The following is a 12277-nucleotide window of genomic DNA, read 5'->3' on the forward strand; positions in this document are numbered from 1 at the left end:
CTTCCGCCACGACAGTTTGGCCTTTTATATGGTCGCCAAACTGATCCATATTGCCTTATCGTTCAATTCTCTACCAAGCAACTGATCTTAGGACCATTGCTATTCATGCTTAACTCTACTGCTGCATCAACAATGACCAGCTTCACAAAGTTCAGTGACCACGATGTGCTTAGTCTTGCCATCTCCAACCCCGCGCATCTCCCGGATCAACCCCAATATCTATGCCGGATTTACAGAGTAGGACCAGCATATCCTTCTGTTTTCTTCTATGTAAATGGGAAATGTATCTAATGCATGGTTGCAGGCACATGGATAGATGCATATATGGCGGCATGGGAGCCCTCTGTCCGATGAGAATGGGTTCCGCAAGGACGTGCTTGAAGCCCTGAAAGAACCCAACATCCCTGTTGTCCGCTATACTGTGGTAACTTTATGGCAACATATCATTGGATTGATGGGGTTATCCCTAAGGAGCAGAGACCTTCAAGGTATGTCTTAGACTGTTTAACAGCCTATCGCTGTTGTTCATGAGCAAATCAAGCCACTCCCCACTTCGCTAGTTATTTCCTGTCTAATGAGACCTGATTTAATGGAAATAAAAAGCCTGAAATTGTTTGGCTAGGAACGGAGACAAACCAGTTTGGAACTGACGAGTTCTTGAAGTGGTGTTAAGTTCTTGGGGCAGAACCTTTCTTTTGTCCGAACTTTGGGACAGGTAGAATACTCAAGCATGCATCTTCAGGACCTTGCGCGCTGAATATTACCTCATAGGAACCCTTGATGAAGGTCAACTTTTGACTTTTGAATCCACCCTAGGAGCCTTACCCTAATGCACTCTAGCACTGGCCTGGGTGGAGTGCTGCAATGGCACAGAAACACCTGCTATGCCAACCTTCGCAGGAAGAATGGCCAAGAGGAGCCGTATAATGTACGGCATCCTCTCCTCTTATCGTCCCAACAACACTAATGCATTATTTGGCAGATTAATTACTAACCTCTTGGAAATGAGACCTGGGGTCCTTGGCAAGATGAGCAGATGACCAAAGAAGAATACGCTCACAAGGCATACCATTGGCGAAAGGTATGTTAGTTAGTCCTTGAATATTAAATGACAAACGGCTAATATGATACTAAAGCCCTGAAACTACTGGATCCATCCTCAGTTCTTGTCCTGTGCGGACAAGATGGCACCGCTTCTTGGGATTACTATACCCTCAAGCAGTGTCTACTCCCTGCCCATTTGCACCTATCCACCAGTGCCGTTCCACTTATCGACATGCACAGTATCCACTTATATACATCCTCCTCCTCTCAACTTCCCAATGCCACCTCCCCCCTGGCAGCAGAATGCGCTGTTGAAATTACATCCTCCCTCATCGACCTCGCAAGAATCGAAAACGGGGTTCCTCCAGATCAGCTCCGTCCCACCATCTGTTTCGACGAGTGGAATTTATGGGATCTTATCTGCGCAGAAGGCAGCAGAAGCGCTGACTCGCTGAGGGATCCTACACACTATCAGATGCACTAGCCGTAGCAGAGTCTACCTTACCGTCTTTGTCCGCAAGAGCAAAGACGTCGGGATGGCTTGCATCGCTCAAAACGTCAACGTGATCTCACCTCTCATGACCACGAAAGACGGCATCACAAAGCAGGCCACCTGGTGTCCTCTGTACCTGTTCTCTCGGTATATGCGGGGTTGGACCATCAGTGTGCATATCTCCTGGTGTATATCTCCTATGGTGTCTATGAAGGGGATACTTTTCCGAAATGGATTCGTGGTGTCAAGGATACCCCGTGGCTAGATGTTAGTGCCACACTGGTTGATGATGGGGACGTGAACGTGGCTGTTGTTAATATCCACGAGAAGAAGGGGATGGAAACCAAGGTTGACGGGCCCTCGGGAGAAGTTTCCGTATTCACCGTCACTGGTGACAGTGTCACAAGCAAGCAATATGAACTGGAGGCAAGAAGTTGGTGTTACGGAGAGTACTTGGGTTGGAAATGGTTCATTCATGTTCACTAAGCATTCGCTTACTCTTCTAAGATGGAAAGCATAGGATTTCAACAGACTTTAAGTTTATTCCTTTATTTAGATATACAGAAGTAGAAAGAAAAAAAAGCATAGATAACAACAGTCACATGGACAATCTTCCTAACCAGCCAATCCTATTCAAATATCTTATTTATCCAAAATTAACGTCATGAACGATCTCATTATCATCCAAATAAATATTTAATCTTTAAACCCATCAGTGCATTCATCCCTATCTTTATTTTATCCCTTACATCTTGAAGACGGAGCGAGCAACAAAAACAACAAAAACTTACCGATCAGGTCTATAATCCATCGTCACCGCATCACCGGGCTTGATAATCCGATGAAACTCCGGAAGGTCCTTTCTACGAAACGTCTATATATCCAGAAATAAATCATACTTAGCTACCCAACCTATGGAGAGAATAGATGTACTGGGAAGAAGGGAGGAAGGGAGAGAAGATGGAAACAAACATTCACATCACTTGTACAGTCACTGATTTTCTTTCCTGCTAGTTTACTGAGCCATTCGGTTCTGTTGTCCTTGTCCTCTGCAGTGGCGTTGTACACCCCGGGGATGACGAGAGGCATGGCGGTGTGGAATGGTCGTCGGGGATAGAATAGTGGTTGGCTTTGGGGGTTGGTTGGTGGTGCAAAGGGGTATCGAGAATGGAATTTCCTCATGTAATGGAGTCAGTTAGAGGATATGGATGGAAGGACTACATAAATAGTCAGCTCGAAGTATTCAGAGTAGGGATGATGACGTCGTTTGGTCGATTGCTATTTTTGGATTAGTGCATGATCTGCCGGGACCTGAGTCATGTGCCGTACAATACTGTACTGTCAATACCAGATTACTTATGGGCTATTTTTATTTTTATGGACATTAAAATTCTAAATAGCACATATGGCATCCACAGAACAAATACATCGCTGGAGATAACAGAATGAACCCAATACAGACTCGAACACTTAACTATCTCCACCTCCACCATTCTTGAAACAAGTAACAAATCAATACAGAATCAGTTCGTTTATATCCACATTTCATGATTGATATGCATCGGGAAAGTATTTCCTATGCAACGTCAGTCAAGTCGGTCTTCAAGATGGGAGACCAGAGTGGATATGGACTTACGGAATTGCTCGCTGGTATATCTCCATGGCTTGCTCCGAGAAATTGCAAATGATGACTCTGGTAAGGGTCTCTCTGGGTCGATCACCCTCCAGGTAGTCGCGGATTGCCTCTAGAGCGACCTTAGCTGCTTCCTCAATAGGATACCCGTGTATACCAGTACTGATCGCCGGGAAGGAGATGCTGTACATTTCGTTCCTATCGGCGAGTTCTAGGGACTGCTGGTAGGCACTACGGAGGTGTCCCGCTGCCTGTTCTGCATCGTCAACGGAGTAGATAGGCCCTACAGTATGGATCACCCTCTCGCAGGGGAGATCATACGCCTTCGTTATTTTTGCATCTCCAACGGCGCAGTTTCCGAGCTGGCTACATTCGTCGTGAAGCTTTGGCCCAGCTGCGGCATGGATAGCCTCGTCGACTCCACTGCCCCCTTGGAGACTCAACTTGGCGGCATTGATCATGCAGTCAGTTTGCACTTTGGTGATGTCGTACTACAGAAGTGAGACCATCTGGTTGAGGGTTGGACATGGTTGGTACCCTGGGTTTGGCTCCAGTGTAAGTATCCATCCCTATAGAGCTGAGCCACCGTGGGTATCCGCATCGTGGGTAGAACCTCAGGACCACCCATGCGGTACCCGCGGCATTTCCCTGTCCTTGGACTTCCCCGGACAGTTCCTATGTCGGTGCCGGGGGACTCCTGCTAGATGCCGTCCGATGTTTCAGACTCCAAATCTATTATGGCCTCCGCCGCTCTCTCTTCGCTGGAATTGGATTCACGCTTAACTGGGGGGTTTTCAACAACGACACACCTTTCTGGAGTAGCGGGAGTTTTGGTAGTAGCATCCGCGTTGTTGGAGGTTTCGGGTATTTCTGCATGGCAAAGCATGAGCTAGTGTCCACTTGTTTTCTGCCTATATGACACATTCTGTCCTACTTACCTTCGGTATCCCCCTAGATATATCAGTATCTTCAGGTGGGACAAACTTGCCTCGATTGCGAACCACCAACCGTCGAAAGAGAGCCACTGTTTCTTCTGGCCTTTGCTGCAGTAGGCCTTGGAACTCACTATAACGTAGCCTAACCTGATTCCTGATGATAGTGTGGACCTGTTTCTGCGTCGCCTTGTATCGAAGATCTTTATGAAGAAAATTCTGATAATACAGTTCCAGTATTATGTTATTGGTGATCTCATTTCTGCGCTCCTCGGTGACCAACACGCCTAGTTGTGTCCAGATATCTGGAGAAGCCCTTCTCCGGCTGGCGCAGTACGCAGCCCTCTTTCTCCTGCGACGAGAAGCCATGTTCTTGATTCTCGAAGGTATGCAGCGAATTTATGCTTGTAGTTGAAACAGGTATTCCAACAAGAAAAGTTTTATCTCTGCAGGGGTAGAATATAGGGGGGTTTCCCGCCGTCGGGATAAAAAAGCTGGGAAAGTGTCGAATATGAACACAAAAATGACAATTCTTATAGACATTTGGGCAGAACTGTCACAGGTATTTAGATCTGGTACCATGGACAAAGAATAAGAAGATGAAACGGGATATTCTTGGCCTTTTGTGTCGTCAATCAATGGATTGATGCAATGGAGCTCTACTACAGGATGAATTTATAAATAGATCGGCCATGATGGGTTTCTGTTTTGTGTTATTCATGGCCACAACGCTTTGTTCAGGAATCTAGTTAGGCCTTTGGATGACCAGAGAAGAGTCTAACGCAACTGCAGTTCAACAAGACAATGGCAGTGACGATGATAATGCCAGCGCTATTTCCAGGCTGTTTAGGACGACACGACAATGGCCTGGTTCGGACTAACCAACCATATTGGTCCGATCTAGTTCAATTGCCTTGATGGAGCTCCCAGTAGAATTCAAAATGAGCGTCCATAATTCCAGGAAGCTGCGATGGAACGAAGTCGCTGGGGGCGCCTGCTTCGATTCCGACGACAACCTGGTGTCTGTGACCCTGGGGACATACACTCCAATTATTCGCTGCTCCATCACATTACCGTCTTTCATTAAACAATAATTAATCATACTCAATACGATATATCGCTTGTATTGCTACTGGAGTTATACCTTCCGCTATCCATCGTCGTTGGACAGCATACATTAACTGCATTCTCTTGTTTACTTTTCTACCTTGTCCGCAGCCCCTTTGCAGCACGAGATACTCTTCCTACAATGTTGACTATGTGGCAAACGTCCAGAGCATCCCGCCTACGGTGGACGGACAAATGGGATCTCATTGAACCTGGCATGCAGGAGAGTCCAATAAATCAAGACGTGGGCAGTGAATACAGTCGTCCTCTGAAACTGGTCATTCGAGCTCCACAAGCGACAAATATGACCGGCAATGTGAACACCACCATCACAGGGAATACAGCCTCGACGTCACCAGTAGCTCATAAGTCATTGGTTCCTCACTGGAGCTACGAAAAAAACTCAATCGCTGTAGCCATTGCCATTTCCGTGGTTGCGGTCCTAGGTCTTATAACCCTGGTAACTCTCTTTGTCCAGAAGGTCCGTCGAAGCTGGGGTCGGCGTCAAGAGGAGAAGATAGACTACGCGGATCCAAGATTTCGTGCTTTCCATGCGAGTGGTGATGCCGAAAATGGAATGTGTGAACGCAAACTGAGTCGCGAATCAGTGATGTTTAGCAAGGGCAATTCTGCTCCTAAGGAATATGTTGTCGAGCAGCAGGGCGACAGAATCACTCGAGTGGTTTGTGCAGGAAAGAAGGATGCACCCAAGGCGTTGGATTCAGTTGACAAGCCTTCGCAACAGCAAGAGTCCTCAGTCGAACCACCATCTTCGGAGTTACCTGTGAAGAATGACCATGACGACTCTACTTCCCAGCCGAATGTCGTAGTGCCTCCTCCGCTGAAGCATGCGTCGTCGTTGAAAGCCACTCCGACCACCCAACAATGGGACTCGAACCCAGAAAAGCCTTCCGCGTCCCGTAGACCTGCAGGTGAGGCCCGAAGGAGCATCATCAAGCTCGCATCTGCACCTGGCTCGTTGTTTCGACTGCCTTCGATTAAGAGGACCACGTCTCCCATTTTCAATTCCTAATGCCTGATGTCCCTATTATGATAGATATTCGGGTATATATATAGGAGCGTAGTCCTGAGAGTACTCCCCTGGCATGAGTACTAATGATCCAACGATGCTATTCCCGATGAGGATGGAAGAAAGAACAATGAGAAAGTTAAAGAGTTGAATGATGTGGTGGGCTGGGAGTCATGTTTTGACCTGTTTGCTTTAGTCTTTCTATCGGCTTCGGCTTTGTTTTTCTTTTTCATTATGTTTGAGACTGGCTTCTGCTTTCTGTACTTGCTGGCCATGGATGCTAGTCTGGTTTGTCGATCGTTCTTTGTATGCTAAGAAAAACTAATATTAGGCGTTTGCTTCTGAAACCACCGTAGCCTTGACATAATGAACCTTACTAGATGTCTGCGATGTACTGAGAGTGCAACGCATCCTCCGAATAATTCTATAAATTCTGCAGCAGCATTTACCATCAAATAGATGCTGCATAAGGCAAGAAGAGTAAATCCTCATCATCGGTGTTTTATTTCGATCTCATAACTTCATCATTATAATAAAACATCAAACAGTACAACAGCACAAGTAGATGAGGGTTTAAAAAAAGAAGGTAAATAAGATAACCACAAACATAGAGAGAGGTGGGAAGAGAAAGATAAAGGTACATCTACAGGAAAGAAGAAATCTATCTATAATACTGCATTGGAAGAAGACTCTCGCACGTTCCTCAAGCATCGTTCTAGCCGTTTCCCACGCTCTTTCTCTCGGACGAGAGTGGCCTTGACAAAGGCGCGGATAGCGTCGCGACCGACTTTCTCGCGCCAGGAGGTCCAGCCCGCTAGCTCGCCGACAACGACATCCTTGTTCCAGGTGATTTCCCGGGAGAGACGCGCGATCTGGGATTCGGATTCCTGGACCTTGGTCTCGAGGTCGCGGACGGATTTCTGACGCGATTCTTCCAGACCGGGGAAGTTGAGGTTGAATTTGCGCGGGAGCGAGGACGAGACGAGGGAGGATTGGGAGCGCGACAGTGAGCGATTGGCGGATGACAGGGTAGACATGAGCGAGAGTGGGCGTGCGAGAGAGTGCAGAATGGCGGTGGTGGTGTTGTCGATGGAGGTGAGGGCAGTCAGGAGTTGCAGGAGGGGAGAGGAGTCGGAAGACGAGGTCGAGAGATACGAAGCATAGCGGAAAAAGGCGTCCACGTGGGATTGGGGGAGTGCGTTGGTGGGCTCCTTGAGGGTTGAGACCGTAGCAGAGCATAAGGACACAGCGTCGGCCACGTCCGCGGCCGCGTTCTGCAACGCATATCCGCAGCGGATGAGGCTGCGAGTGTTGGCGTGCACCGAACGGACCATTTCCTGGGCGTGTGAGACGAACTGTTCCATCTCCCGCAGGCCGTCCGGCGTAATAGGTTCGTACTCGTCCGTGATGGTTTCGGAGAGAACCTGCGCCTTGCGACGGGACCGGTCCGCCATCATCTCCGGATGCAATTCCGGCACGAGAAAGAATTCCCAGAGCATCTCATGGGTTGCAAATGTGGGGTGGGAGAGCAATATTTTGAGAAATCGGTCGAGCTTCTCTTGCAGATTGTGAAGCACCGCGCGAGACGGCTTGGAATGGATTTGGAAGGGGCTGCGGAAGTCCGAGAGTGATGGCATGTAGGAAGCTGGATGTTCAATCGAGAGCCACTTGGCGAGATTCTCGAAATCCGAGAAAGTCCGTCGGCAGGTGGTAACGGTGTACATCGTGGATCCAGGTCTGGAATCGGCCAATTTGGTAGGGGGATTGGGGGCGCCGGATTTGAGAACGAAGCGTACCGTTGCATCCTCGACGAAGAATGAACGGACGACAGTGGTAACGCGCCCGGACGGATCGACCGTCCCCGATGGAGAGCTGGATATAAGGATGAGATCGTCGATCCGGTTCCGGACTTCATCATCCTTGGCCAGTTCGACGGCCGTCAGCCCGCGTGCCTCTTTGAGATGAACATCCACTCGCGGGTCTAGAAAGAGTATTCGCACTTGGTCGATCCGTCCATACTTGCTGGCCATCATGAGGGGTGTAAACTTCTTATCGTTGGTCGCATTCGGATCACAATCACTCTCCTGGAGGATTCGAATGGTGATATCCGGGTCGCTGACGATGTGCAGTAGCGTATTGCCCCTGGAGTCCACATGGCAGTCGAGGTGCAAAGGCTTGCCATCTCCCTGAGATTTCTGAGCCGATGTCAATGCCTGATGAACCATCGATTTGTAGTCCGGGTGATCGTAAGACCGACAGAGCGCGAAAAGTGGCGTTTGTCCATGCTTATCTCGTTGACGCCAGGGCAGCAATCCCTCAAGACGATGCATGACGGAAGGCGTACTGAATAGATAGTGAGCCACCGTGCGCCCATGGATGTCGGACTTTTGTAGGTAGGAGACAATCGTATCCTTTTCCGCTGCGCGGAAGAGGAAATCAAGCAAGACGTCTACAATCTCGGCGTGGGCCAGTTGAACAGCGGCATTGAGCAGTGTCGTTCCATCCATGTTCGTATCCTCAAGGATGTCTTCCAGAGGATAATATTCGTCCAGACTGAGCAGGTATCTCAGAGCCTCAGCTTGACGGCATTCCACCGCCATCATAGGAATGGAATGACCTGCGGGGTCCTGCGTCTTTGTCAATGTCTCGATGGAGCTGTCACCTTCGATCGCGCTTGTGATGGACCCCATCGTGGTTGTACGGGAAGCGAACGAGACAGCGGACGATTCAGATAGACTGCGAACATCCATAGAAACTCTCTTCACCGGACGATTTGCCTCCTTCGGAGGGGAAGCATTTTCCCATGTCTTAAACGGAAAGACGTGTGCGAGTGGTGGTACGTCAGGCGTATCGTCCCGGCGCACCGATTCACCGTTGATTTTAAGGTGCCCGTTGGGGATAGATAAGGAGTCTCGAGAGCGGCATAGGTCTTCTTCACCTTCAGTATTAAAAAGAACAGTTTTGCTCTCGGGCTCGTATGGGATATCGTCCATGGATTCGTGGTCGCCATCCGGCTCCAGAATGGCCTTCATATCAGATATCCGTCCGCCTTTGGTGGCATTCCATAGGCGCTTGTTCCGGACGCTGGCTCTTCGGAGACCGGCCGAATCAGTTACTAGATAAGTGAGGACTGCTTCAAGGGTACTCAAGGCGTAGCCCATCTCGCCGCTGTCCACATCATCGACATAGATGAAATGCTGCATATACAGGAGCCGTGCTTGCAAATGCTTCACCTGGGATCGGATCACCACGATCAGCAATAACGACACCAAGATATCGGCATTCACGGTTATTGGGGGTCGATCCTTCTCGGTCGTTTGTGGATGGCCTTTATCATATTTGCCGGGATAAGAGAGGATTTTGATCGTCTCCAGCAGGAGATTCAGCATATCGTGAGGACATTTTGCATCCAGCATTTTGCGGAATTCTTCCACGGCTCTACCAAGACGTTGCAGCAACTCCCGCTTGCCCTCATGGCCCCCTTCGACGACAATGCCGACCTGGGAAACATCGATGTTATCCATTTGACGAATCCGCGCATCCAACTCCACATCCTCCGATTCTCGAAAGCCGCACAGCCGAGGGAAGAGAAGGGTTTCGTGTACCTGCTCGGCGACATAACGCTCGATCAATCGCTCCACCAGAGGCCCCGTAAGGTCTGTCGTGGCGCCGAGGAAAGAAAGTTGCTGTTTGTCCACCAGCCGAAACAAGTCGATGGCGGCGGTAACAGCCGTCTCTAGACTTCGACGCATTAGATCCTCATCGTCCTCGAAATACTCCTCGGAATTGAACGGTAGTCCCTCCCTGAAACGCGACGACGAGTTTCTGATTGAAGCCACCTCGTCGGTCGGGGGGTTATCACGATCCTCTTTCCCATCAATTTCGTCGGGTATCGAAGGTGAGCGGGATGGTGGCGGAGGTAACGGCTTCCCGAGTTCCTTCCCAAATTCGCGGAATAGTCTCTCTAGTCCTGGCTGCATCTGCCTGGCAATCATCGGGAAATGCGCGAGTAGTTCGGCAAAGGTCCTGATCTCCTTCTTTGGTAGCGAGGAAACGGGCTCCCCGGGCTTGGGTTCCGTAGGGGTGGTGCTCTTGATCGGCAACGTTCCGGGGACCACGGCCGAAATGATCTTTCCGGGGTCGAACGAGCCGATCAAGGGCCGAGAGATGTAGTAAATAAGCCATGGCTGAGAATCATTGCTCGGAGTATAATAGAGGGCATCGGATAGTAGCTGGGCTTGGGTCAGAGACTTGAAGCCTAGATAGGTGGTTTAGCACATGTATGATCCGGTGAGCAAAACAGAAGATCATTCCCCACCCTTATTGCTGTAAACTGAATTCTCTTTTATAATCACCGTGCGCCCATTGGCCGTGGCTACCTGCTTTGCTTTCCCCCTACTATCGCGGACGTTCAAATCATCTTTGGGTCTGGCGCTTCCGTTGGCAACGGGAATGCGCAAGGTATGACTTCCCAGGAACTCTTCGGAGACCACGAGGTCAGAATAGAGGAGAGTTGATTCCCGATCACGGGAACCGACCAGCGATTCGGTCACCGGAACAAGAAGGATCTAGATAGTGCAGGAAGCGTGAGCATGTAACTGGAGTGAATAACAGCATTGTGGGATGGCAGAAAGGATTACATGATTCTCTATCGGAACGCACTGGCCCGGAACCGTGCTTCGGAAGAAGGCACGCAAGAAAGGGTTTAAAGGGTGCATCCAAACGGTCTTGGACGACGGCCCAACGAAGAAGCTCTGGTACTCATCAAGCCGCCTCTCTGAATCGCAACCACGACTTAACGGCTACTCGACCGTCACAGGAGGGGAGTAGTTTCGGCGCATGCGCTTGCGGGCAACAAAACGCAAGGAACGCGAGGAGAGGGCCACAACAGGCTTATGGATCAATTACTGATAGAGTTGCAGTCCCATCTGGGGTTGTAAGAGAGAAAGATGAGGATTCCCGTGAAAGTGAAGGAGAGGCGGCGATGCAACGCTCCAGCCAGCTGGAGGGCAAGCTACTGGCGCTATACCATATTTGGAATGTCTGATTCAAGAGAGAGTAAAAGCAGGAGAAAGAATGAAAAGAGCACCACAATAAGAGATCAAATACATTGGCTAGTGTACAAACATGTTACAGAACAAATCTTCTCAACTATTCCCCCCTAAGAAGCCAAATTCCCCAATTGTCCCCGTATCGAAAGGGTATCAGAAATAGCATGTCCTTCCTCTCACAAGCGCTCTATCAACAACATTCATACCGTCCATGCAGGCAACGCAGAAAAATCCCCCAGCTACATCCTGCTTAACCCAGTCGGCGGACCTTCCGGCTCCGAGTACCACCAAACTTGATCCGAGTCGAGTCGGTTACTCGACTGACCAATCCTCGAACATTTCTTCCTTCATTTCCGAGCAAAACCTTGGTGAACGCTTCGCGACCGGCACCGAACCCACGCAATACCACTTCTAACCGCTTGATCTCTGGGAGATAGCCTCGCTCCTGCATCTGGCCAAACACATGGGCGGTTAATTGATATGCTGGATCATACCCTCCACGGCCGGCTTTGCGGAACCCAAGATGACCGCAGCCCATGGACAACATTGGGTTGCCATTCGGACGGGTCAGGGTCAGTAGAGTGTTGTGCTTATGGGAGAAGACGTGGAGGTGATGCGGCGGAGACCGGTCGGAGTAGGGCTGTCTGATCATCTCGGCCTCCAAGCTCGCGGCCATCCGGGAGTAATCACGACTTACGCCCTGGTTTGTGCGAGACTTCTCTTGGCCCATCATTCGAGTGATTGCAGAAAGAGGGGAGTTGTCATTTGCTGGCTGCTCCGGTTGCGTATTCAGGATCTGTCTCTCAATTTCGCGGGTCTTGTCTTTGGCATCCGAAAGGCCCCTCCGAGTGGTCGAGAATGGTCTCGTAGAACGAAGAAGAGAACCTCGAAGTTGGCATTGTCGGCCAATGGATGGCAAGGCTCTCGTCAAAGCGTTTACGAACGGCGAGTTCATCTTGGTGTCGTGGAGAGAGATGGCGATAGATG

The 12277-nt window shown here is 49.6% G+C and overlaps 5 protein-coding genes across 5 annotated transcripts; 2 read left to right on the plus strand and 3 right to left on the minus strand.

The window, feature by feature from the left end:
• Nucleotides 1-829: 829 nt before the first annotated feature.
• ATNIH1004_001050 (uncharacterized protein) lies at nt 830-2023 on the plus strand (the record flags this gene model as incomplete). Its single annotated transcript, XM_033565750.1, has 4 exons — nt 830-928; nt 1010-1081; nt 1164-1433; nt 1535-2023. 4 exons carry the CDS (start codon nt 830-832, stop codon nt 2021-2023), a joined length of 930 nt encoding a protein of 309 aa, XP_033431507.1.
• Nucleotides 2024-3082: 1059 nt separating this feature from the next.
• ATNIH1004_001051 (uncharacterized protein) lies at nt 3083-3631 on the minus strand (the record flags this gene model as incomplete). The annotated part of the gene is made up of 2 exons (XM_033565751.1): nt 3083-3113; nt 3174-3631. The coding sequence occupies 2 exons, from the start codon at nt 3629-3631 to the stop codon at nt 3083-3085; spliced, it is 489 nt and encodes a 162-aa protein (XP_033431508.1).
• Nucleotides 3632-3870: 239 nt separating this feature from the next.
• Nucleotides 3871-4471, minus strand: ATNIH1004_001052 (uncharacterized protein; the record flags this gene model as incomplete). The annotated part of the gene is made up of 3 exons (XM_033565752.1): nt 3871-4040; nt 4109-4121; nt 4172-4471. The coding sequence occupies 3 exons, from the start codon at nt 4469-4471 to the stop codon at nt 3871-3873; spliced, it is 483 nt and encodes a 160-aa protein (XP_033431509.1).
• Nucleotides 4472-5351: 880 nt separating this feature from the next.
• ATNIH1004_001053 (uncharacterized protein) lies at nt 5352-6242 on the plus strand (the record flags this gene model as incomplete). The annotated part of the gene is made up of 1 exon (XM_033565753.1): nt 5352-6242. The coding sequence occupies one exon, from the start codon at nt 5352-5354 to the stop codon at nt 6240-6242; it is 891 nt and encodes a 296-aa protein (XP_033431510.1).
• Nucleotides 6243-6904: 662 nt separating this feature from the next.
• ATNIH1004_001054 (putative VPS9 domain protein) lies at nt 6905-12245 on the minus strand (the record flags this gene model as incomplete). Its single annotated transcript, XM_033565754.1, has 3 exons — nt 6905-10497; nt 10558-10807; nt 11559-12245. The coding sequence occupies 3 exons, from the start codon at nt 12243-12245 to the stop codon at nt 6905-6907; spliced, it is 4530 nt and encodes a 1509-aa protein (XP_033431511.1).
• Between the last annotated feature and the right edge of the window lie 32 nt (nt 12246-12277).

This window comes from Aspergillus tanneri (assembly GCF_003426965.1).
Source record: "Aspergillus tanneri strain NIH1004 chromosome Unknown AapTan_2_pilon_pilon_pilon, whole genome shotgun sequence".
In the NCBI taxonomy this organism is placed as follows: Eukaryota; Fungi; Ascomycota; class Eurotiomycetes; order Eurotiales; family Aspergillaceae; genus Aspergillus; species Aspergillus tanneri.